Source organism: Scyliorhinus canicula, chromosome 14 (genome assembly GCF_902713615.1).
Source record: "Scyliorhinus canicula chromosome 14, sScyCan1.1, whole genome shotgun sequence".
In the NCBI taxonomy this organism is placed as follows: domain Eukaryota; kingdom Metazoa; phylum Chordata; class Chondrichthyes; order Carcharhiniformes; family Scyliorhinidae; genus Scyliorhinus; species Scyliorhinus canicula.
In genome coordinates this window covers 160,515,806-160,540,704 of record NC_052159.1, presented here as the reverse complement: position 1 = coordinate 160,540,704, position 24,899 = coordinate 160,515,806, and the positions used below count along the sequence as shown (strand labels likewise).

Here is a 24,899-nt window from a genome sequence, read left to right as displayed (position 1 = left end):
AAAAAAAGCGTGAACTGCCGAACGTGCGGCTTAGCTCCGCATCGCTGCCACCGGAAGTCGGTTTCTGTCCATTCTAATGTGTTACCCCGAACCATTGTGTAGTAACCTGTTCCATGGCACTTAATAAAATGCGTTCTGCAAATCCAGATACACCTTATCCACTGGTTCCCTATTATCCATCTCTCTTTGAGACTACAAGAAGTAGGAACGGCCCCCTTGAGCCTGCTCTGCCAATCAATAGCATCATGGCTGGTCTGATATAGATATAGAGAAATACAGCACAGAACAGGCCCTTCGGCCCACGATGTTGCGCCAAACTTTTGTCCTAGGTTAATCATAGAATTGTGGACAATTTTTCATGGCCAATCCACCCAACCTGCACATCTTTGGACCGTGGGAGGAAACCGGAGTACCCGGAGGAAACCCACGCAGTCACGGGGAGGATGTGCAGACTCCACACAGACAGTGACCCAAGTCGAAATTGAACTTGGGACCCTGGAGCCGCGAAGCAATTGTGCTATCCACAATGCTACCGTGCTGCCCTTAAGAAGTTAACCTACACTCCCTTATTCTACCCTAATCCAAGTACCTATCCAATAGCCGCTTGAAGGTCCATAAATTTTCCGACTCAACCACTACCACAGGCAGTGCATTCCATGCCCCCACTACTCTCTGGGTAAAGAACCTACCTCTGACATCCCCTCTATATCTTCCACCATTTATCTTAAATTTATGTCCCCTTGTAATGGTGTGTTCCACCCGGGGAAAAAGTCTCTGACTGTCTACTCTATCTATTCCCCTGATCATCTTATAAACCTCTATCAAGTCGCCCCTCATCCTTCTCCGTTCTAATGAGAAAAGGCCTAGCACCCTCAACCTTTCCTCGTATGACCTACTCTCCATTCCAGGCAACATCCTGGTAAATCTCCTTTGCACCTTTTCCAAAGCTTCCACATCCTTCCTAAAATGAGGTGACCAGAACTGCACGCAGTACTCCAAATGTGGCCTGACCAAGGTTTTGTACAGCTGCATCATCACCTCACGGCTCTTAAATTCAATCCCTCTGCTAATGAACGCTAGCACACCATAGGCCTTCTTCACAGCTCTATCCACTTGAGTGGCAACTTTCAAAGAACTATGAACATAGACCGCAAGATCTCTCTGCTCCTCCACATTGCCAAGAACCCTACCGTTAACCCTGTATTCCGCATTCAGATTTGTCCTTCCAAAATGGACAACCTCACACTTGTCAGGGTTAAACTCCATCTGCCACTTCTCAGCCCAGCTCTGCATTCTATCTATGTCTCTTTGAAGCCGACAACAGCCCTCCTCACTATCCACAACTCCACCAATCTTCGTATCATCTGCAAATTTACTGACCCACCCTTCAACTCCCTCATCCAATGATACTCCTCATGTTCAGTTTCCTGCCCTTTCCCTATAACTCTTTATTCCTTTACTGATCAAGAATCTATCTAAATCAGCCTTAAATATACACAAGGACTCCTCCTCCATAGCTCTCTGTGGGAAGGAGTTTCAAATACTCACTAACGTCTGAGATAAGAAATTCCTCTGCACCTCCGTCTTAAATTGACACCCCTTTATTCTGAGTCTATAACCTTTGGTCCTAGACTCTCCCGTGAGGGGAAACATCCTCTCAGCATTTATCCTGTCAAACCTGTTAAATATTCTATATGTTTCATAGAATCATATAATTTACAGTGCAGAAGGAGGCCATTCGACCCATCGAGTCTGCACCGGAAAGAGCACACTACTTGAGCCCATGCCTCCACCTTATCCCAGTAACCCCATCGAACCTTTGGGACACTAAGGAGCAATTTGGCATGACCAATTCACCTAATCTGCACATCTTTGGACTGTGGTAGGAAACCGGAGCACCCGGAGGAAACCCACGCACACACTGGGAGAAAGTCAGACTCCACACAGTCACCTGAGGCTGGAATTGAACCCGGGTCCCTGGAGCTGTGAGGCAGCAGTGCTAACCACTGTGCCACCATGCTGTTTCAACGAGATCATCTCCCATTCTTCTGAATTCCAATGAGTAGAGTTTCAACCTACTCATTGGACCCTTTTGTTCATAAAACAATCCCTTCAGACCGGGAATCATTGGAGTGAGCCTTTTCGAACTGCCTCTAATGAAATAAATCTTTCCTTAAATAAGGGACCAAAACTGCTCCCAGTTCTACTTTTGTGGTCTCACCTGACCTGGTACAGTTGCAGCAAGACTTCCCGACTCTCGTACTACTAATAAAGATTATTATTATTATACTCCAACTCCCTTGAAATAAGGGCCAACATTCCATTAGCCTTCCTGATTACCTGCTGCTCCTGTGTGCTAGCTTTGTGTCGTGCTTGAGTTCCTCCCGCCCCAGGTCCCTTTGTGTTGCAACTTTCTGCAGTTTTTCTCATTTCAATAATACTCTTCCAGAATGAACAATATCACATTTTCCCGCATTTTTGTGTCATCTGCAAATTTGGCTACAGTACATTAACTTCCTCCTTCAAGTCATTAATATATATTGTAAACAGTTGTGGTCCTAGCACTGATCCCGATGGAACCCACTGGTTACAGGTCATCAACCTGAAAAACAACCCTTTATCCCCACTCCCTGATTCCTGCCCAATCGCCAACTCTCCATCCATGCCAATATACAACCTCCAACACCATGGACTCTTCTCTTACCAGTTAACCTTTTTTGTGAGCTACCTTGTTGAACGCCCTCTGAAAGTCCAAATGCAACAGATCAACTGAGCGGCACGCTAGCACAGTGGTTAGCACTGTTGCTTCAAAGTACCAGGGATCCGGGTTTGATTCCCGGCTTGGGTCACTGTCTCGGTGGAGTCTGCATGTTCTCCCCGTGTCTGCATGGGTTTCCTCTCTCAGTTCACAGATGTGCAGGTTAGGGAGATTGGCCACGCTGAATTGCCCCATAGTGTCCAAAGGCTAGGTGGGGTTACTGGGATACAGGGATATGTTGGAGGTGTGGGCTTCAGAAGGATGCTCTTTCAAGGGCTGGTGTAGACTCGATGGGCTGACTGGCCTCCTTCTGCACTATAAATTCTGAGACTGGTTTCTATCCACTCTGGTTGAAATAAGTCCGATACAATCTCCCTTTCTTGAAGCAATGCTGACTCTGCTTGATTAAATTATCATTTTCCAAATGTGCTGCTATTACTTCTTTAATACTTGATTCCAACATTCCAACAATAGATGTTAGGCTAATCGGTCTATAAGTACCGGCTTTTTTTCCTCCCTCCCTTTTTGAAAAGGGGTGTCACGTTGGCAGTTTTCCAATCCTCCGGTACTGCTCCAGAATCAAAGGAATTTTGGAAAATTACAACCAATGCATCCACTATCTCTCTAACTACTTATTTTAGGATCCTAAGATGCAAACCATCAGGGCCAGGAGACTTGTCTGCCTTTAACCCCATTAGTTTTTCTAATACAGCTTTAGTGATGGAGATGGTAATTAATTCCTCCCCCGTATTAATGGGATGAGACCATAAGACATAGGAGCAGAATTAGGCCACTCGGCCCATCGAGTCTGCTCCGCCATTCAATTATGGCTGATATTTTTCTCATCCCCATTCTCCTGCCTTCTCCCCATAACCCCTGATCCCCTTTTATAGATCAAAAACCTATCTATATCTGTCTTAAAGACACTCAGTGATTTGGCCTCCACAGCCTTCTACAGCAAAGAGTTCCACAGATTCACCACCATCTGGCTGAACAAATTCCTCCTCATCTCTGTTTTATCACATTGTTCCTTCAGTCTGAGGCTGTGTCCTCTGGTTCTAGTTTTTCCGACAGGTGGAAACATCCACTCCACGTGCACTCTATCCAGGCCACGCATTACCCTGTAAGTTTCAATAAGAACCCCCCTCATCCTTCTAAACTCACAAAGCCCTCAACCGTTTCTCATACGACAAGCTTTTCATTCCAGGGATCATTCTTATGAACCTTCTCTGGACCCTTTCCAAGGTCAGCACATCCTTCCTTAGATATGGGGCCCAAAACTGCTCACAATACTCCAAATGGGGTCTGACCAGAGCCTTATATAGCCTCAGAAATACATCCCTCGTCTTGTATTCCAGCACTCTCGACATGAACGCTAACATTGCGTTTGCCTTCCTATCTGCCGACTGAACCTGCACGTTAACCTTAAGAGAATCGTGAACAAGGACTCCCAAGTCCCTTTGTTCTTCTGATTTCCTAAGCATATTTTATATAGTCTATGCCTCCATTTCTCCTTCCAAAGTGCATCGTCTCACACTTTTCCACATTTTATTCCATCTGCCACTTTTTTCCCATTCTCCCAGCCTATCCAAGTCCTTCTGCAGCCCGCCTGCTTCCTCAATAGTTCCTGCCCCTCTGCAGATCTTTGTATCATCTCAGACTTAGCAACTGTGCCTTCAGTTCCTTTCTCCTGATCATTAATGTATATTGTGAAAAGTTGTGGTCCCAGCACCGACCCCTGAGGTACATCACTAGTCACCGGCTGCCATCTTGAAAAAGTCCCCATCTCCAGTACACCTGGGGTGTAGTCCATCTGGTCCAAGTGATTTATCCACCTTCAGACCTTTTGGTTTCCCCAGAACCTTCTCCTTAGTAATGGTCACTGCACGCACCTCTGCCCCCTGGTTCACCTGGAGTCTCTTCCAACATAAAGACTGATAAATATATCTATGAATTTGTTGTTTTAGCTACCCTTTCCAATTTGAATAACCGAATCGACATGAAGATTAAAGTCACCCATAACTATTGCTGGATTCTGTATTTTTCTTAGTCTTCGGGGCTATCACTGATTTTTGCTTCCTTCTATGCTTTTTCTTTCAAATTAGTACTCTCCTTAACTTCCTTGGTTGCTTTATCCCTCCCTTAGAATCTTTCCCCCTTACTGGGTTATATTTTTAGCTGAGAGTCATGAATTACCTGCTCAAATATCTGCCATTGCTTGTTTACTGTCTTGCTAATCTATCTGTCCAATCCACATTAGCGAACTTTATCCTCATTTCATTGTAATTCCTTTTATTTAAGTTCAACACAGTTGTCTCCAACCATTGTTTTAACTGAATGCTAAATTCTGTCATGTTATGATCACTATTTCTCAGGGATATTTTACTCTGAGGTCAGTTGTTAAACCTGCCTCATTATCCATTAACAGATCCAAGATAGCCTGTTCCCTGACTTGCTCCATGACATACTGCTTCTGGAAACTCTTCCTAATGCACTCTATGAATTTGTTGATTTATACCCTTTCCTACAGTGTGACGACTGTTTGGGGGGTCTATGCACCATGCACTGATACCAGTGTCTTCTTTCCCTTTCCGTTTTTTACCGCCACCCAAATGGACCCTACCTCATCCGAGTCTGCATCGTCTCTTACAACTGTCCTCATTTCATCTCTTATTAACAGTGCTACTCCACCACCTTTTCCTTCACTCCTGTTCTTCCGAAAGGTCAAATATCCCTCAATAGTTCGTTCCCAGTTTTGATCTCCCTGTAACAAGTTTATGTAATGGCTATGAGATCATACCCATGTTTCTTAATTAGCGCTGCCAGTTCGTCAACCTTATTCTGAATTCTTTATGCATTAAGATACAAAGCCTTTAGGTTTGCCTTGTTACCATTTTTGATCATCCTAACCTTTCTTTGTACTGTGCCTCCTGCCCTTGATTACCCTGTTTTCTGTGTTTGCATTTTACTTTCTTTCATCACTGTCCTGGTTTCTCTTACTCATGTAACCCTGCTTAGATTCCCATCCCTCTGCCATTCCAGTTTAAACCCTCCCCAGCCATACTCGCAAACGCTTGCCCCAGGACATCAGTCCTGGTCCTGACCTTCAAGTATAAATGGTGGTTCAGTGGTTTGAATGGATTTTGGTGGGAATCAAGTTTGGACTTCTGCAATGCTCATGACCTTTCACTCCTGCTTCATAGAATTATTGAACATCAAAGTCTCCTGCCGCTCGTGATGCATAGAATTGAAGTGAGGTGCTCTGTTTCATTAACGTGTGTTTTTCAGACTTTGAGGATTAACATTTTACTGTGATAATGCTCTCTCTTGCAGTGGTGAGGCAGAGGAGGGAGGTAGATGCTGCTTTGTTTTCAGAACTTCACCGTAAACTGCAGTCACAGGTAAGAATTGACCAGTTGAGTTGTATGGAGGAAATTTTGAAATTCTTCCACACAGTTCCTATGCTTGAGTGTCCAGTCCCTGGTGCCTCTGCTTGAAATGCTTTGAGTACTGAAACTTGCTATGTGGAGAGGTGCACGTATAAGTATGCACAATAACACTTCGATTCAGTGCTTTGCAAGGAATGGAAATCAGTAACTTCATTGCAATGTTAATGTAAGCCTACTTGTGACACTAATAAAGATTATTATATTCTCCATTTTTCAATATTTCGAGGAAGAAATTAGGATCTTTATATTGCATTGATCCATGGTTTTTATGGTCTCAGCTCTTCTGCAAATATTTTATGTCTGTAGCTTTTTTCGGGTCTATCTTTTGCCCCTCTGATCATTCAGTTAACATATCTCTGAATATTCTTCTATTCATCCCTGTGGGCCCCTATCTTTTTTACTTGATGGATTTGAAAGATGTATCTACTTATTTCAGTTTTGAAATGGATTAACATGCATATCAGATTGTATGTTACTTTGAGCTTCTTGAAGCTAGGTATCTATATGCTCAACATTATGTTTTTAATGGCATTCCACTTGTGCTCTGCTGGAGTATGTTGAACCCCCAGCTTCAGATGCCTGATCATTTCTTTTATTTAGGGATACACCTAAATCCCAGGTCATGCTAAATGTGTATTCGTTGCCCCCCAAACTTAATTTCTTCTCGATTTGTTTGTGTTATTTGCACATGCCAGATCAAGATGAGCACAGTCATGAAGCAGTCATTACATTTAACTTTGACTCTAAACTGCTGAGGGTTTCCCAGTTCATTCTTGATTAATAGACTTGTGCCATTAAAGTAACCTTTCATCCATCTCTTCCTAGAATGAACCTACCCCCTCCATGCTCACTGATATAAGTTGACTACTGATCTAGCAACGCCTCAATTTAAAAATCTTCTCACCCTTGTTTTGAAAACCACCAATGGTCTAGACTTGTTTATCTTTTCAACCTCTTTGAGCCCTACAACCTTCCAAGATCACTCTGCTTTTCCAATTCTGAACTCTTTCACAGTTGGCTTTTCACTCCTTCACCAGTGGGTAGAGTCTGGAATTCCCCCACTAAAACTCTCCACGTTTCTTTACTCTTTTAAGATAGAACCATCTTCTTTGATTGAGCTTTTGGCCATAATGTCTGAATATTTCCTGATGTGGGGCAATGATGACCTTAATTTTGACATTTTATTATGTTAAAAGGTGCTTCATAAATACACGTGGTTGTTCTTCTAGAAACCTATTGAGACTAGTGATGCACGATCAATCACTACTGAAGCGAGATTGTAGTCCAATTGAAGGCTTTAATGAACAAGTAGTTACCCCAGCAGCTCCGGTACAGAATGACTGCTGTGGGTGAAACACAGACTCTTATGCCGGCCTATTTTCCTACCGTTCTGCCAGGAAGTCCAGGAAAGGCTGCCACCGCCTAAAGAACCCCTGTACTGATCCCCTCAGGGCAAATTTCACCTTCTCCAATCTGATGAACCCCGCCATATCATTGATCCAGGCCTCCACGCTTGGGGGGGCCTCGCATCCTTCCATTGAAGCAAAATTCTCCGCCGGGCTACTAGGGACGCAAAGGCCAGAACACCGGCCTCTTTCGCCTCCTGCACTCCCGGCTCCACTGCAACCCCAAAAATTGCGAGTCCCCAGCCTGGCTTGACCCTGGATCCTACCACCCTCGACACCGTCCTTGCTACGCCCTTCCAGAACTCCCCCAGCACTGGGCATGCCCAAAACATATAGGTGTGGTTCGCTGGGCTCCCCGAGCACCTAGCACACCTGTCTTCGCCCCCGAAAAACCTACTCATCCTCGTCCCGGTCATGTGGGCCCTATGCAACACCTTGAACTGTAGGAGGCCAAGCCTCGCACAGGAAGAGGAGGAATTCGCTCTTTCCAGGGCATCTGCCCACATCCCCTCCTCAATCTCCTCACCAAGCTCCTCTTCCCATTTACCCTTCAGCTCCCCCACCGATACCTCATCCACCTCCTGCATGACGTGGTACACGTCCAAAATCCTCCCCCCTCCAACCCACACCCCCGAGAGCACCCTGTCCCGTACCCCACGTGGGGCCAGCAGAGGGAACCCCTCCACCTGCCGCCTGGCAAACGCCCTAACCTGCATGTACCTAAACATGTTCCCCGGGGGAGCCCAAACTTCCCCTTAACTCCCCCAGGTTCGCAAACCTCCCATCCACAAACAGGTCCCTCTACCTCCTAATACCTACCCTATGCCAGCCAAGAAACCCACCATCGATGCTCCCTGGAACAAACCGGTGGTTCCCCCGTATCGGGGACTCCATTGAGCCCCCCCCCCCCCCCCCCATGCCGTCTCCATTGCCCCCAAATTTTGAGGGTAGCCACCACCACCGGGCTCGTGGTATACCTCGTTTGAGGGAGTGGCAACGGCGCCGTTACCAGCGCCTCCAGACTCGTGTCCACGCAGAACGCTATCTCCATCCTCTTCCATGCTGCCCCTGCCCCGTCCATTACCCACTTAAGCACCATCGCTGCGTTGGCAGCCCAATAGTACCCACATAGGTTGGGCAATGCCAGCCCCCCCCCCCCCCCCCCATCCCTTCCCCGCTCCAAAAACACCCTTCTCACCCTCGGAGTCCCATGCGCCCATACAAATCCCGTAATACTCCTATTGACCCTCCTAAAAAAGGCCTTCGGGATAAGGATGGGGAGGCACTGGAACAGGAACAAAAACCTCGGGAGCACCGTCATCTTGACGGACTGCACCCTGCCCGCCAGCGACAGCGGCAACATGTCCCATCTTTTAAACACTTCCTCCATTTGCTCCACCAGCCGAGTGAGGTTAAGTTTGTGAAGGGCCCCCCAGCTCCTAGCCACCTGGACTCCCAGGTACTGAAAGCTCCTCCCTGTCCTTTTCAGTGGGAGCCTACCAATCCCCTTCTCATGATCCCCTGGGTGCATGACGAACAGCTCATTCTTACCCAGGTTGAGCTTGTACCCAGAAAAGCCCCCAAATTCCCTAAGGATCTTCATCACCTCCGGCATTCCCCCACTGAGTCCGCCACATATAGCAACAAGTCATCTGCGTATAATGACACTCGATGCTCCTCCCCACCCTGCACCAGACCCCTCCAATTCCTCGACTCCCTCAACGCCATGGCCAGGGGCTCAATTGCCAACGCAAAGAACAAGGGGGACAGGGGACACCCCTGTCTCGTCCCCCGGTACAACCGAAAGTACTCCGATCTCCTCCTATTCGTGGCTATGTTCGCCATCGGGGCCTCATATAACAGCCTCACCCAACTGACAAACCCCTCCCCGAACCCAAACCTTTCCAGCACCTCCCACAAGTACCCCCACTCAACCCTATCAAAGGCCTTCTCCGCGTCTAATGCTACCACTATCTCCGCCTCCCCTTCTACCACCGGCATCATGATAACATTCAGAAGCCTACGTATATTGGTGTTCAGCTGCCTTCCCTTCACAAACCCTGTCTGGTCCTCATGAATGACCCCTGGCACATAGTCCTCTATCCTTGTGGCCAAGATCTTCGGCAACTGCTTGGCATCCACATTTAACAACGAGATCGGCCTATATGATCTGCTGGGGGTCCTTGTTCCCTTTAAGGATCAAGGAAATCAGCGCCCGTGACATAGTCGGGGGCAAAGACCCCCCCCCCCCGGCCTCGTTAAAGGTCCTAACCAGCAGGGGACCCAACAGGTCTGCATACATTTTATAAAATTCGACCGAAAACCCATCCGGCCCTGGCGCCTTCCCCGACTGCATGCTACCTATCCCTTTGACCAGCTCCTCAAGCTCAATCGGCGCCCCCAGCCCCTCCACCTGTCCCTCCTCCACCTTCGGAAATCTCAGCCTGTCCAAAAGGCGCCCCATTCCCCCCCGCCTCCACTGGGGGCTCGGACCGGTACAATTCCCCATAAAAGTCCCTGAAGACCCCATTAATGTCCACCCCCTTCGCACCACATTGCCTCCCCTATCCGTCCCTCCACCAATCTCCCTGGCCGCGTCACGCTTACGAAGCTGATGCGCCAGCATCCTACTCGCCTTCTCCCCATATTCGTACACCGCTCCCTGTGCCTTCCTCCACTGAGCTTCCGCCTTTCTGGTGGTCAGCAAGTCGAACATAGCCTGAAGGTTACGTCGCTCCCTCAACAGTCCCTCCTCCGGAGCCTCCGCATATCTCCTGTCCACCCTCACCAACTCCCCCACCAACCTCTCCCTCTCTCTTTGCTCTCCCCTCTCTCTATGGGCTTGGATGGAAATCAACTCCCCTCTAACCACCGCCTTCAATGCCTCCCAAACCGTCCCCACTCGGACCTCCCCATTATCATTGGCCTCTAAGTACCTCTTGATACACCCCCGAACCCGCTCACCTTCTCATCCGCCAGCAGTCCCACCTCCAGGCGCCAGAGCGGGCGCTGGTCCCTCTCCTCCCCCAGCCCAAGGACTACCCAGTGCGGGGCGTGGTCCGAAATAACTATGGCCGAATACTCGGCATCCTCCACCCTCGAAATCAGCCCCCTGCTCAGGACAAAAAAAATTGATCCCGGAATAGGCTTTATGCACGTGGGAAAAAAAATGAATCCTCCCTGGCCCTCGGCCTCGCGAACCTCCACGGATCCACCTCTCCCATCTGGTCCATGAACTCCCTCAACACCGAAGCCACCGCGGGCCTCCTGCCCGCCCTGGACATGGATCGATCCAATGGGGGATCCAGTACCGTGTTAAAGTTCTCCCCCCCCCCCCCGTATCAAGCCCCCCCGTCTCTAGATCCGGAATGCGGCCCAACATGCGCCGCATAAAACCCGCATCGGGTTTTCACCATTCACCAGCACCACCCGCTCCCCTTGCAACTTGCCGCTTACCATCACATACCTCCCTCCACTGTCAGCCGCCACCTTTGACGCCTCAAACAACACCCTTTTCCCCACCAGAATCGCCACCCCCCGATTTTTTGCATCCAGCCCCGAATGAAACACCTGGCCTACCCAGCCCTTCCTCAGTCTAACCTGGTCCACCACCTTCAGGTGTGTCTCCTGGAGCATAGCCACGTCCGCCTTCAGGTGCGTAAACATCCGGGCCTGTTTGACTGGCCCATTCAGCCCCCTCACATTCCAAGTTATCAGCCGGATCAGAGGGCTCCCTGCCCCCCTCCGCTGCCGACTAGCCATAACCCGTCCCCTGCCCGCCCAAGGCCAGCGGCCCTCGCTCGGCCTGTTCCCCACGGCGGCAAACCCCCACCCCGGCCCCCCCTGCAGACTCCAGCTCCTTCCTGGCCATTTCAGCAGCAACCCCGTATCCCCCCCCCCCCCCCCCCCCCGCCGCATTACTCCCTCTGTAGCACTGCCGTGAGCCAGCTAACGTCTGCTGACCCCGGCAGCTCCTGCTACTCCTCCTCCCCCAGACCCATCAGCAGACCCTCCTCCTCCCCCTCCCGCTCTTGCGCGGGAAAAAAGCCCGTGCTTCTCAGCTCCGACCCCGCCCCCATCCATCCTCAGCGCGGGAAACAGAAGAAAAGCACGCGCTTTCCCCCTGCCCGACCCCGCCCACGCAAAAAAAGACAGCACCCCACCCACCCTAGAAACAACACACAACCAGCTTAAAACAGCATAAAACAGAGACCCTTCCCACCAAAAGTTAACACAGTTATTTACAAACCCAGACCCTCAGTCAGAGTCCCGCGCTTCTCGGCCCGCGCCTCGTCCGGGGACTCAAAATAAAAGTGCCGGTCCTTGTAGGTGACCCACAGACGTGCTGGCTGTAACATGCCAAACTTCACACTCTTTCTGTGGAGCACCACCTTCGTCCGGTTGTACCCGGCCCTCCGCTTGACCACCTCCGCACTCCAGTCCTGGTAGATCCGCACTACCGTGTTCTCCCACTTGCTACTCCGCTCTTTCTTGGCCCACCTAAGCATGCACTCTCGGTCAACGAACCGGTGGAACCGCACCAGCACCGCCTGTGGCGGCTCATTCGGTTTGGGTTCCTGGCCAGTATTCTGGCCCCCCTCCAGCTCCAGGGGCCCCTGGAAGGACCCAGCTCCCATCAGCGAGTTCAACAAAACGACCACATAGGCCCCCAGGTCTGACCCTTCCAGCCCCTCCGTGAGGCCCAGGATCAGCAAATATTTCCGCCTCGACCGGTTCTCCATCTCCTCGAACCGCTCCTGCCACTTCTTGTGGAGCGCCTCGTGCATCTCCACCTTTACCGCGAGGGCTGCGGCCTCATCCTCTCTTTCGGAGGCTTGTTGTCGGAGCTCCCGAATCTCCACCCCCTGGGTTATCTGCGTCGCCAGCAGCTTGTCCGTATTCGCCTTCAGCGAGTCCATCAGCTCCACTTGGAGCTCCTGAAAACAGCGCTGGAGAGTCTCCTGCTGCATCTGCGCCCACTGCCTCCATTCCTCGAGGCCTCCGCCGGCCGCCATCTTGATTCTCTTCCCCCGCTTTTTCTTAGGCGCTGCCACCGCTATTCTGCTGGCCTCACTCCTGGTCAAGACCATAGACCACTGGGGATCCGCTGCAGACACCTTCCCACGTCGGGAACCGTCGATGAAAAGTACCGCTGGGGGCCCTTAAAAGAGCCCAAATGTCCGTTCCTGGCGGGAGCTGCCGAACGTGCAGCTTAGCTCCGCATAGCCGCAACCGGAAGTCGGATGCATCATTTCCTGATCACACTACCATTAGGTCTTGTGAACACTCAATGGTCCTTTGTTATATTCCTGTTCACTGATATTAACCACATTTCTGATATTTTAACCAAATGATTTATTCCTGCCCTAATTGTCTCCAAGTTCAAACATCGTATTCGCATTCATCTACATGAGTTTTAATATACTCTGTTTTGAATGCATTTTATGCCAAACATGTGTAAAAAACCAGTTACATATACAACAACACACTTCATAACCTCGCAGTCCACAGTTTGTACAATTTTTCCCCTTTTTACCCCCCACAAAGAACAGATCCTCAAACATTGTCATGAACAGCCCCCACTGTGTCTCGATGCCCTCCCCCAACACCCTCAACTCAAAAATAAAAGCAAATTACTGCGGATGCTGGAATCTTTGACAAAGGGTCATCTGGACTTGAAACGTTCGCTCTTTTCTCTCCTACTGATGCTGCCAGACCTGTTGAGATTTTCCAGCATTTTCTCTTTACCCTCAACTCAAATTTGGTCTTTTCCAACTGAAGAAAGTCGTACAGGTCCCTGGCCAGGCCACCACCCCCGACAGCGTATCCAACCTCCAATTCAGCAAGATCCTTCGTCGGGCAATTACCCAAACCATCCACTGTACCATCTGACTCCCTGTATGCTTCCCGGAGCTAGTGGCCACGGAGCTGTCACCAGAGCCGTCAGACTGGATCCCCGACAGGACTCCATTTCCACCTTGACCCACTCTCCTCCCCCCACCATCGCCTCACCTTCTCAACAACTCAATAGTCGTGCAGCAGATTTGGGAGCACCAATCCTTCCTTCCTGCCTCTGTAGCAGGGCTCTCTTTACCTCGGTACCTTCCCCGCCCATATTAACTCCAAAATCACTGTCTCCAATTTCCAGAAGAAGGCCTTTGGGAGAAAAATGGGGAAGGTCTGGAAAACGAATAAGAACCTTGGCAGCACATTCATTTTTACCACCTGTACCTTCCTGCCAATGTCAGCTGTAATTTATCCCATCTCTGAAAATCCCCCCGTATCTCCTCCATCAATGTTGTCAGATGTTACCCAGGTGTTACCACCTGTGCATCATAGCCCATTCCCTCGTCACCTGAACCCCCAAGTACCTGACCATTTCCCAAGCTACCTTGAACAGCAACACCCCCAAGTTGGCCCCCCACCCTGCCGCATTCACCGGAAACACCTCGCTCTTCTCGACATTGATCTTCTACCTCGAGAAGGCCCCAAACCCCTCCAATATTTCCATGATCTCTTCCATACTCTCCAACGGGTCCGACACAAACAACAACAGTTTGTCCACGTACAATAACACCCAGTGCTCCCTGCCCCCCCCTCACAATCCTGTGCCACTCCACTGACCCCCTAAGGGTCATCATCAAGGGGTTAATCGCCAGTGCGAACAACAACCGTGACAGCAAATACCCCTGTCTCACACTATGAAGACCAAAGCTCCATCAACTCATCCCATTTGTACATACATTTGCCATCGGGGCCACATATAACAAAAGCACGCACGCCGCAAACTTGGGGCCAAACCCAAACCTACCCAAGATCTCAAATAGATATCTCCACTCCACCCGATCTAAAGCCTTCTCTGCATCCATAGAGACAATGACCCCCGGCACCCGACCCACTGACTGAGTCATAACCATATTTAGCAGCCTCCTGATGTTACTGCAGGGCTGCCGGCCCTTTACGAACCCCGTTTGATCCTCCATGACCACTGGCACACATCCCTCAATCCTCCCCGCCACCAACTTAGCCAGCACTTTCACGCCCGTGTGCAATATTGAAATGGGACTATAGGACCCACACTCCAATGGATCCTTCCCCTTCTTTGGGATTAATGCCATCGACGACTGCGTCAGTGTTTCTGGCAGCTCCCCCTTCTCCAACGCCTCACTAAACATCCCCAACAAATGCGGTGCCAACTCTGTCGCGAACGCCTTATAAAATACCTCCAGAAAGCCACCCCCCCGGAGCCTTCCCCAACTGCATCCCACTAATACTGACAGTCACCTCCCTCAGCCCGAGCAGCTCCTCCAATGTCTGCCTCCTCTCTTCCTCAGACAGTGGAAACTCCAATCACATCCAGGAACCGTCCCATGTCCCCTTCCTCTCCACCCAGCTTAGCCCGGTGCAGCTTCTGTGGAACCCCTGACCACCTCACTTATCCATCCCGGCTCCGACGTTGCCTCCCATCTCTCCATTCGCACCTTTATGATTTCCCTGGGCGCAGCCTGCCTCCTCAGCTTGTGGGCCAACATGCGGCTCACCTTCTCCCGGTAGGCATATTGTACCCCCCTCGCCCTCTGCAGCTGCCCCACCGCATTTCCCGTTGTCAACCTATCGAACTGCCCCTGCAACCTCTTCCTTTCTGCCAACAATTCTTTGTGGTGTTCCCCAGCTTATTTTCTATCCACCTTGACTATCTCATCCAACGACTGTCCATGCTCCTCCCTCCTCCTCCTGTCCCTGTGCGCCTTGAACAAGATAATCTCACCTCGGACCACCTCCTTCAACGCCACCCAGAACGTAGCTGGTGACACTTCCCTGTTCTAATTCATAGAATCATAGAATTTACAGTCCAGAAGGAGGTCATTTGGCAGCGAATCTGCACCGGCCCTTGGAAAGAGCACCCCATTTAATCCCACACTTCCAACCTATCCCAGTAACCCCACCTAACGTTTTTGGACACTAAGGGCAATTTAGCATGGTCAATCCCCCTAACCTGCACATCTTTGGAATGTGGGAGGAAACCAGAGCACCCGGAAGAAACCTATGCAGACACTGGGAGAACGTGCAGACTCCACACAGTGACCCAAGCCGGGAATCGAACCTGGGACCTTGGAGCTGTGAATCAACTGTGCTACCGTGCTGCCCTTCCATCTCCACATACTCCCCGATTGCCGACCTCACCTTTTCGCAGAGCCCTTTATCTGCCAAAAAACCTGAATTTAGCCTCCATCCCTGCCTCTGCACCTGCCCCGTATGAAGCCTCACCTCCAGCCAATGTGGTGCATGATTGGGTATCACAATTCCCTCATATCCGCTCCCACCACCATCAACAAAACTGCTCGGCTCACCACAAAGAAATCAGTTTTCGAATGCACCTTATCCACGTGTGAGAAGGAGTAACCCACCCCCCCCCGGTTCTTAAACTTCACGGGTCAACCATTCCCATCTGTTCCATGTACCCTCCCAACTCCGTCGCCATCCTCACCATTCCTATGGACTTGGGGCTGGACCTGTGCACCCTCGGTTCCATCACGCAGTTAAAATTTTCACCCATAATCAATTGGTGTGTATCCAGCTCCGGGATTGTTCCCAGCAAAACCCTTCACAAATCCCACGTCATCCCAATTAGGTGCCTATTTGTTGACTAGCACCACCGGCGTCCCCTACAGCGCCCCACTCGCTATCACATACCTTCCCCCGGGCCCCGCACTTCCTTGGCCCCAACAAACCCCGTTCCTTTGTTCAATAAATTGACCACCCCCTGTGTCTTTGAGTCAAACCCCGTGTGGAATACCTGTCCCACCCACCCCTTCCTCAACTTAACCTGGTCCTTCACCCGGAGATACAACTCCTGTAAAAAGATCACCCTCGCTTTCAAACTCCTCGGGTGCGGGGAAAAAAAACGGGACCTCTATCGGCCCATTTAACCCCTAGATGTTCCATGTTACAATCCTTATCGGAGGCTTACACCTCCACTCCCCTGTACCGCCTGTCATCATCCCCTCTGGCTCTGCCTCCTCCAATACCATCCTGAATCAACCCCATCCTAGATGGCTCCCCTCTCTGCCAATGACGATGCTCAGTCTCCAACTCTGCCATGTCGCAATCCCCCCTTCCCCAACCTGGTCACCTCCCCTCCCCCCACCTAGTCACTTTTCACGGCCTCCTCCCCCACCTCACCTCCATTCACCAGCATTACCTGCCAGCATGGCAGCTCCTGCTCGATTGGCCCCCCCCTGCCCAACCCTCAGCTGGTCCCTTCTTCGCCTGTGCAAACGGCCTCCCACCCACCTGAATACCCCTCAACCAGCAGCCCCACCAATTGAGCCCCACCATACACGCCCCCTACGAGTAAAGCAAAAACATCCAAAGTCACAAATCCCCTCGTACAAATCCCCTCATACCCTCATACAAACATATAACTCCCCAAAGTAAAAAAGAACAAAAAAACCCCACCCTCCCGCAACATACAGTAACCATAACCTCCAACCTGTACAGATATAGCTCCTCCATCTCACACCAACTTTCAGTTCTCCCCCAGTTTATGGTCCCTGTGTGGCAGTAAGTTGCAATGAGAAATAAGAACCTGGCAAATGGATATAGATAGGTTAGGAGAGTGGGGCAAAATGTGGCAGATGGAGTTTAACGTGGATAAGTGTGAGGTCATGCATTTTGGTAAGAAAAATGGAAAGGCAACTTATCTAAATGGGGAGAGACTTTGGGGTACTCTGATGCAGAGGGATCTGGATATCCTCGTGCATGGGTCACAGAAAACGAGCATGCAGACACAGCAGGTAATAAAGAAAGCGAATGGAATGTTGGCATTTCTAGCTAAAGGAATTGAGTATGAAGGTAAGAAAGTGTTGCTGCAACTGTACAAGGCATTAGTGAGACCGCACCTGGAGTATTGGGCACAGTTTTGATCCCCTTATTTGAGGAAAGATGTAGTGGCATTGGAGGCAGTTCAGAAGAGGTTCATTAGAGTGATTCCAGAGATGAGGGGATTGTCGTATGATGAAAGATTGAACAGTTTACGCCTATACTCTGGAGAGTTTAGAAGAATATGGGGAATCAAATTGAGGTATACAAGATGCTAAAAGATATGGATAAAGTCTACGTGGAGCAGATGCTTCCTCTTGTGGGGCATTCTAGAACGAGAGGTCACAGTCCCAGGATAAGGGGTAGCACATCCAAAGGGTTGTGAATCTGTGGAATTCGCTCACCCAGAGTGCGGTGGATGCAAGGACAGTGAGTAAATTTAAGGAGGAGTTAGACAGATTTTTAATTGGTAATGGGTTGAAAGGTTATGGAGAACGGGCAGGAGGATGGAGTTGAGGCCTGGATGGGATCAGCCATGATCACATTGAGGGTGTTAGGCTCGGGAGGCTGAATTACCCACTCTTGCTCCTAGGTCATGTGTTCCAGGGAGGAGATGCTCTGGTTTATTTCTCAATCCAGCTCTTGGTCTGTACCATTGTAGATGGCAGATGAGGAACATATCAGTCATGATAGAATGGAGGAGCAGACTCGATGGGCCGAATGGCCTAATTCCCCTGTATCTTATGAACTTCTAAAGTCATTAGCCTCTACTGGCATTTAAAAATAGTATTCCGCACCCCATCCCCCACCACCAACCAGACCAGCATCCTCAACGCACATTTTGTGGTGCTTGTTCCTTCCACACCCTCTGACAGCACCACAATCTGCTGGTTCTGCTGCCTGAACCTATTTTCTTGCTCCTCCACCTTCACCCTCCGCAATTTGCACAAGGTCCCCAGGATCCCACCTCTGCCTCAAGGACACAATCTGATCACTTTGGTCGAACACCATTGTCTCCACCTCTCGTATCTTCGCTCCTTCTGCCTCAGTGCACTTTTCCACACGGTCCTTCCACCAGTCACCGTGCATCTCCTTCCTTTGCTTTTGTCTTTGAAGAAGGCTATCCACTGTTCTATCTGGGCCTTTCCCACTGGCGACAACCCTTCCCTCTTCCCCCATTTTTGCAATTGTTGCTGTGCCACAGGCCCCCTCCAATTCCTTAGCCAGGTCTTTAACTGTTTTTGCTGGGTCTGGTAGCCAGTAGGCATGCCAATCTTGGGGTGAACCTCTCCCTCTGCACCTTCTACACCACTTTCGTGCCAGAGTTACCCCACCAGCGGGTATAAAGTGCCGAACTCAACGCCTCCGAGCTGCCCTGTGTGCGACCATTCACTCCATGGCTGCCACTGGAAGTCACAAAATATACTCTTGATCATCAACAAATTGATGGAAGATGTTATCAAGCAACACTTGCGCTATAACCTGCTCACTGACGCTTAAGTTTGGTCTCCGCCAGGGTCACACAGCTCCTGACCTCATTACAGCCTAAGTCCAAACATGGATAAATGAGCTGAACAACAGAGGTGAGGTGAGAGTGACTGTCCCAGACATCAAGGCAGCATTTGACTAAGTGAGGCATCATGGAACCCGAGCAAAATTGAAGTTAATGGAAATTTTTCACAGGCTGGATTCCTATCTTCGATAAAGGAAGATGGTTGTGATTGTTGGAGGCCAATCATTTCAGTCCCAGGATATCACTACAGGAGTTCCTCAGGTTAGTGTCCTCAGCCCAACTATCTTCAGCTTTTTCCTCTTCACCTTCCCTCTAAAGGGTTCAATTGGGATGTTTGTTCACATTTATACAATGTTCACCATTCGTGACTCCTCCGAGAATGAAGCAGTCCATGTCCATGTGCAGCAAGGCAAGACCTGGACAATATCTAGGCTTGAGACAAGTGGCAAATAACAGTTGCGCCACACAAGTGCCAGGCAATGACCATCTCCAACAAGAAAGGATCCAACCATAGGCTCTTGACATTCAATGGTACCACCATCATTGAATTCTCCACTATTAATATCTTGGGGCTTACCATTGACCAGAAACTGAACTGGATCAGCCATATAAATACTGAGGATGCAAGAACAGGTCAGAGGCTGGGAAATCTGTGGAGCGGAACACACCACCTGACTCCCAAAGCCTTTCCATCTGCTGCAAAGCATGAGTCAGGAGTGTGATGAAACGCTCTCCATTTGCCTGGGTGGCATTGTGGCACAGTGGTTGGCACTGCTGCCTCATTGGGGTAGGGACCTAGATTCAATTCCGGCCTTGGTGACTGTGTGGAGTTTGCACATTCTTCCCGTATCTGCGTGGGTTTCCTCCGAGTGCTCCGGTTTCTTCCCACATTCCAAAGATGTGCAGGTTAGGTGGATTGGCCATGCTAAATTGTCCGTAGTGTCCAAAGGTTAGGTGGGTTTATGGGGTTGCAGGGATTTGGTCGCTGAGTGGGCCCAGTTAGGGTGGTCTTTCGGTGTCGACTCGCTGGGCTGAATGGCCGCCTTCTGCACTATGTAAGGAATCTAAGTACAGTCCCAAAAACACTCCAGAAACAACACCATCCAGGACCAAGCTGTTTGCTTGATCAATACCCTATCCACTCATTTGATCAACCATCAACATATCTGTCAGAAGTGTGTGCCATCTACATGATGAAGTACAGCAACTCACCAAGGCTCCTTCGACAGCACCTTCCAAACCTGCAACCTCTGCAACTTGGAAGGGCAAAGGAAACCGGTGCCTGGGAGCACCACCACCCCCTCAACTCTCTTTAAATTATCCAACTAATTCATTGAAACCCAGAGCTTAAATTTCCTCAGCTAAATATTAAGACAACTGAAACTATTGTCTTCAACCCTCACTACAAATTCCATTCCTCAGCTAGCAACTCCATCCCTCTCCCTGTTATATTCCGCGTATTCTTTGTTGTGGGCATTGCTGGCCAGACCAACATTTTTAATGCTCATCCCCAACTGCCATTGAGAAAGTGGTGGTTGTCGGTATTTAACTGGTTCTGATGAAAAAAAACATAGAACACACAGTGCAGAAAGAGGCCATTCGGCCCATCGAGTCTGCACCGACCACTGAAGCCCACATTTCCACCCTATCACCGTAACCCAATAACCCCATCTAACCTTTTTTGGTCACTGGGGGCAATTTATTATGGCCAGTCCGTCAAACCTGCACACCTTTGGACTTGTGGGAGGAAGCCAGAGCACCCGGAGGGAGAACATGGAGACCCCGCATGGACAGTGACCCAGCGGGGAATCAAACCTGGGACCCTGGCGTTGTGAAGCCACAGTGCAAATTACTTGTGCTATGTGCGGCCCAATCACTTGTGCTACCGTGCTGTGAAATACATTGTGGTAGTTTGTGGTAATATGGTGAACGGGTGTTAGGTATTGATTAGTAGGTGGTTGGGCCTGGGACACGACCCTAAGGAAAGTCTGCAGCGATGCCCTGGGACTGAGATGATTGACTTCCAACAACCACAACAATCTTCCTTTATGCTGGATGTGACTCAAACTAATGGAGAGTTCTCCACCTGATTTCCATTGACTCTCCTTCTGAGGCTGAACCAGCATTGTGTCATTTTGAGCCCAAAATGAGCTTTCAACTGCATATCTATTCCCCAGTGATCGAGTACATTGTTCTTTCTGACAATTGTTTGAGACTGAACCAGCCACTTCGCAACTTTGGTGTGATTTTGATCACATGCTGGGTTTTTGACAAATATCCTCATCACCAATTCTGCCAATTTCTACCTTTACATCATCACTTTGATCTGACCATGATTCAGCTCCTATGCTTCTGAAATGTGAATTCAGCCTGTTATTTCTAATGAAGGTTATAAATCTGAAATGTTAACTCTCTTTCTCTCCACAGATGCTGCCTGACCTGATTATTTTCAGCATCTGCAAAACTTTGCTTCTGTACATTATTTCTAGACTTGAATATACCAGTGCACTTACTTGAGGCCATCTGAAACTATGCCATGATTAGTTTTAGTTCTGAATGGCGTGCAGATTTTGGTGCCAAAATCTGCCTCCACACTAACGTCATGAACCTTCCAAATGCCTGTGTCCCATTTAGATTTTACATTTCTGACCTCCAATGATGGTGTATTTTTCTCTCTCTTCTGTTCCTCAGTCTTTTGGCTTCTGAGAAGAATTGTTGGTATCTTGGCCTTCTGTTTAGAGAATTATTATATTGGGTTGGAAGTGTGTGAGTTCTCTGAACTTTTGGATCTGTTTTCTATTTGATAAAGGCTCTTCTGTTTTATACAATTATTTCAACAATTGTTTTAAACCATTATTTGTTTTAACATATGTGTTCCCTTCCACATATAGGGTGTAATAAAAAACAGATGGGCTGTACTCTACCTCCTGCTAAGCCTCAGTGAGGATCCACGTAAACCCCAAAGCAAGGTATCAGTGAAAATGTGTTCTCAGAATTTTTTTAAGCAATAACCTATCGGGAAACTAGTAACGAGCTTGAGCACCATTTAAAACTAAAAATTATTGATTTATATCCATATAACTTGTTATATATTATCCCATTGTTGGAAGTATCACTGAATTAATTTATTGTGATATCTGATGGTTCATCCCAAAGAAAAGAAAGGTTATCAGAGGGAGGATTAGGCAGCCATGGCTGACAAAGGAAGTCAGGGAATGCATCAAGGCAAAAGAGAGAGCCTATAATGTGGCAAAGAGTAGTGGGAAGTCAGAAGATTGGGAAGGCTACAAAAACAAACAGAGGATAACAAAGAGAGAAATAAGGAAGGAGAGGATCAAATATGAAGGTAGGCTAGCCAGTAACATTAGGAATGATAGTAAAAGTTTCTTTAAATACATTAAAAACAAACGGGAGGCAAAAGTAGACATTGGGCCGCTCCAAAATGACGCTGGTAATCTAGTGATGGGAGACAAGGAAATAGCTGAGGAACTTAATAAGTACTTTGCGTCAGTCTTCACAGTAGAAGACATGAGTAATATCCCAACAATTCAGGAAAGTCAGGGGGCAGAGTTGAATATGGTTGCCATCACAAAGGAGAAGGTTCTAGAGAAACTAAAAGGTCTGAAAATTGATAAATCTCCGGGCCCAGATGGGCTACATCCTAGAGTTCTAAAGGAGATAGCTGAAGAAATAGTGGAGGCGTTAGTTATGATCTTTCAAAAGTCACTGGAATCAGGGAAAGTACCAGAGGATTGGAAAATCGCTGTTGTAACCCCCCTGTTCAAGAAGGGAATAAGAAAAAAGATGGAAAATTATAGGCCAATTAGCCTAACCTCGGTTGTTGGCAAAATTCTAGAATCCATCGTTAAGGATGAGATTTCCAAATTCTTGGAAGTGCAGGGTCGGATTAGGACAAGTCAGCATGGATTTAGTAAGGGGAGGTCATCCCTGACAAACCTGTTAGAGTTCTTTGAAGAGATAACAAATAGGTTAGACCAAGGAGAGCCAATGGATGTTATCTATCTTGACTTCCAAAAGGCCTTTGACAAGGTGCCTCACGGGAGACTGCTGAGTAAAATAAGGGTCCATGGTATTCGAGGCAAGGTACTAACATGGATTGACAATTGGCTGTCAGACAGAAGGCAGAGAGTTGGGATAAAAGGTTCTTTTTCGGAATGGCAACCGGTGACAAGTGGTGTCCCGCAGGGTTCAGTGTTGGGGCCACAGCTGTTCTCTTTATATATTAACGATCTAGATGACGGGACTGGGGGCATTCTGGCCAAGTTTGCCGATGATACAAAGATAGGTGGAGGGGCAGGTAGTATTGAGGAGGTGGGGAGGCTGCAGAAAGATTTAGACAGTTTAGGAGAATGGTCCAAGAAGTGGCTGATGAAATTCAACGTGGGCAAGTGCGAGGTCTTGCACTTTGGAAAAAAGAATAGAGGCATGGACTATTTTCTAAACGGTGACAAAATTCATAATGCTAAAGTGCAAAGGGACTTGGGAGTCCTAGTCCAGGATTCTCTAAAGGTAAACTTGCAGGTTGAGTCCGTAATTAAGAAAGCAAATGTAATGTTGTCATTTATCTCAAGAGGCTTGGAATATAAAAGCAGGGATGTACTTCTGAGGCTTTATAAAGCACTAGTTAGGCCCCACTTAGAATACTGTGAGCAATTTTGGGCCCCATACCTCAGGAAGGACATACTGGCACTGGAGCGGGTCCAGCGGAGATTCACACGGATGATCCCAGGAATGGTAGGCCTAACATACGATGAACGTCTGAGGATCGTGGGATTATATTCATTGGAGTTTAGGAGGTTGAGGGGAGATCTAATAGAAACGTACAAGATAATGAATGGCTTGGATAGGATGGACGTAGGGAAGTTGTTTCCATTAGCAGGGGAGACTAGGACGCGGGGGCACAGCCTTAGAATAAAAGGAAGTCACTTTAGAACAGAGATGAGGAGAAATTTCTTCAGCCAGAGAGTGGTAGGTCTGTGGAATTCATTGCCACAGAGGGCGGTGGAGGCCGGGACATTGAGTGTCTTTAAGACAGAAATTGATAAATTCTTGATTTCTCGAGGAATTAAGGGCTATGGGGAGAGAGCGGGTAAATGGAGTTGAAATCAACCATGATTGAATGGTGGAGTGGACTCGATGGGCCGAATGGCCTTACTTCCACTCCTATGTCTTATGGTCTTATGGTTGTAAAGCTGCTAAATACTTACAACCATCAGGCGAGCTATTCTACCCAATTGGCACATGAAAAAAAAAAAATCATTTTTTACGGCATGTGGGTGTCGCTGGCTCGACCAGCATTTGTTGCCAATCCGTAATTGCCCTTGGGAAGGTTGTGGTGAGCTGCCTTCTTGAACCACTGCAGTCCGTGTAGTGTAGGTGCACATACTGTGCTGTTAAGAAGCGAGTTCCAGGATTTTGCCCCAACGACTGTGAACGAACGGCGATATAGAACATAGAATACTACAGCGCAGTACGGGCCCTTCGGCCCTCGATGTTGCGCCGACCTGTGAAACCATCTGAAGCCTATCTGACCTACTCTATTCCATTTTCATCCATATGTCTATCCAGTGACCACTTAAATGCCCTTAAAGTTGGCGAGTCTACTACTGTTGCAGGCAGGGCGTTCCACACCCCTACTACTCTGAGTAAAGAAACTGCCTCTGAGATCTGTCCTATATCTATCACCCCTCAATTTAAAGCTATGTCCCCTCGTGTTGGTCATCACCATCCGAGGAAAAAGACTCTCACTGTCCACCCTATCTAACCCTCTGACTATCTTATATGTCTCTATTAAGTCACCTCTCAGCCTTCTCCTCTAACAAAAACAACCTCAGTTCCCTGAGCCTTTCCTCGTAAGACCTTCCCTCCATACCAGGCAACATCCTAGTAAATCTCCTCTGAACCCTTTCCAAAGCTTCCACGTCCCTCCT

At 48.7% G+C, this 24,899-nt stretch overlaps 1 protein-coding gene across 2 annotated transcripts in view; it reads left to right on the top strand.

The window, feature by feature from the left end:
* Positions 1–24,899, top strand: part of tubgcp3 (tubulin, gamma complex associated protein 3) — a 136,075-nt gene that overhangs the window by 11,602 nt on the left and 99,574 nt on the right. For both annotated transcript variants that reach the window (XM_038818023.1, XM_038818024.1), the window contains 2 exons: positions 6,092–6,159; positions 21,840–21,917. In XM_038818023.1, coding sequence (XP_038673951.1) covers positions 6,092–6,159; positions 21,840–21,917 — 146 coding nt within the window. The remainder of the gene's footprint in view (positions 1–6,091; positions 6,160–21,839; positions 21,918–24,899) is intronic.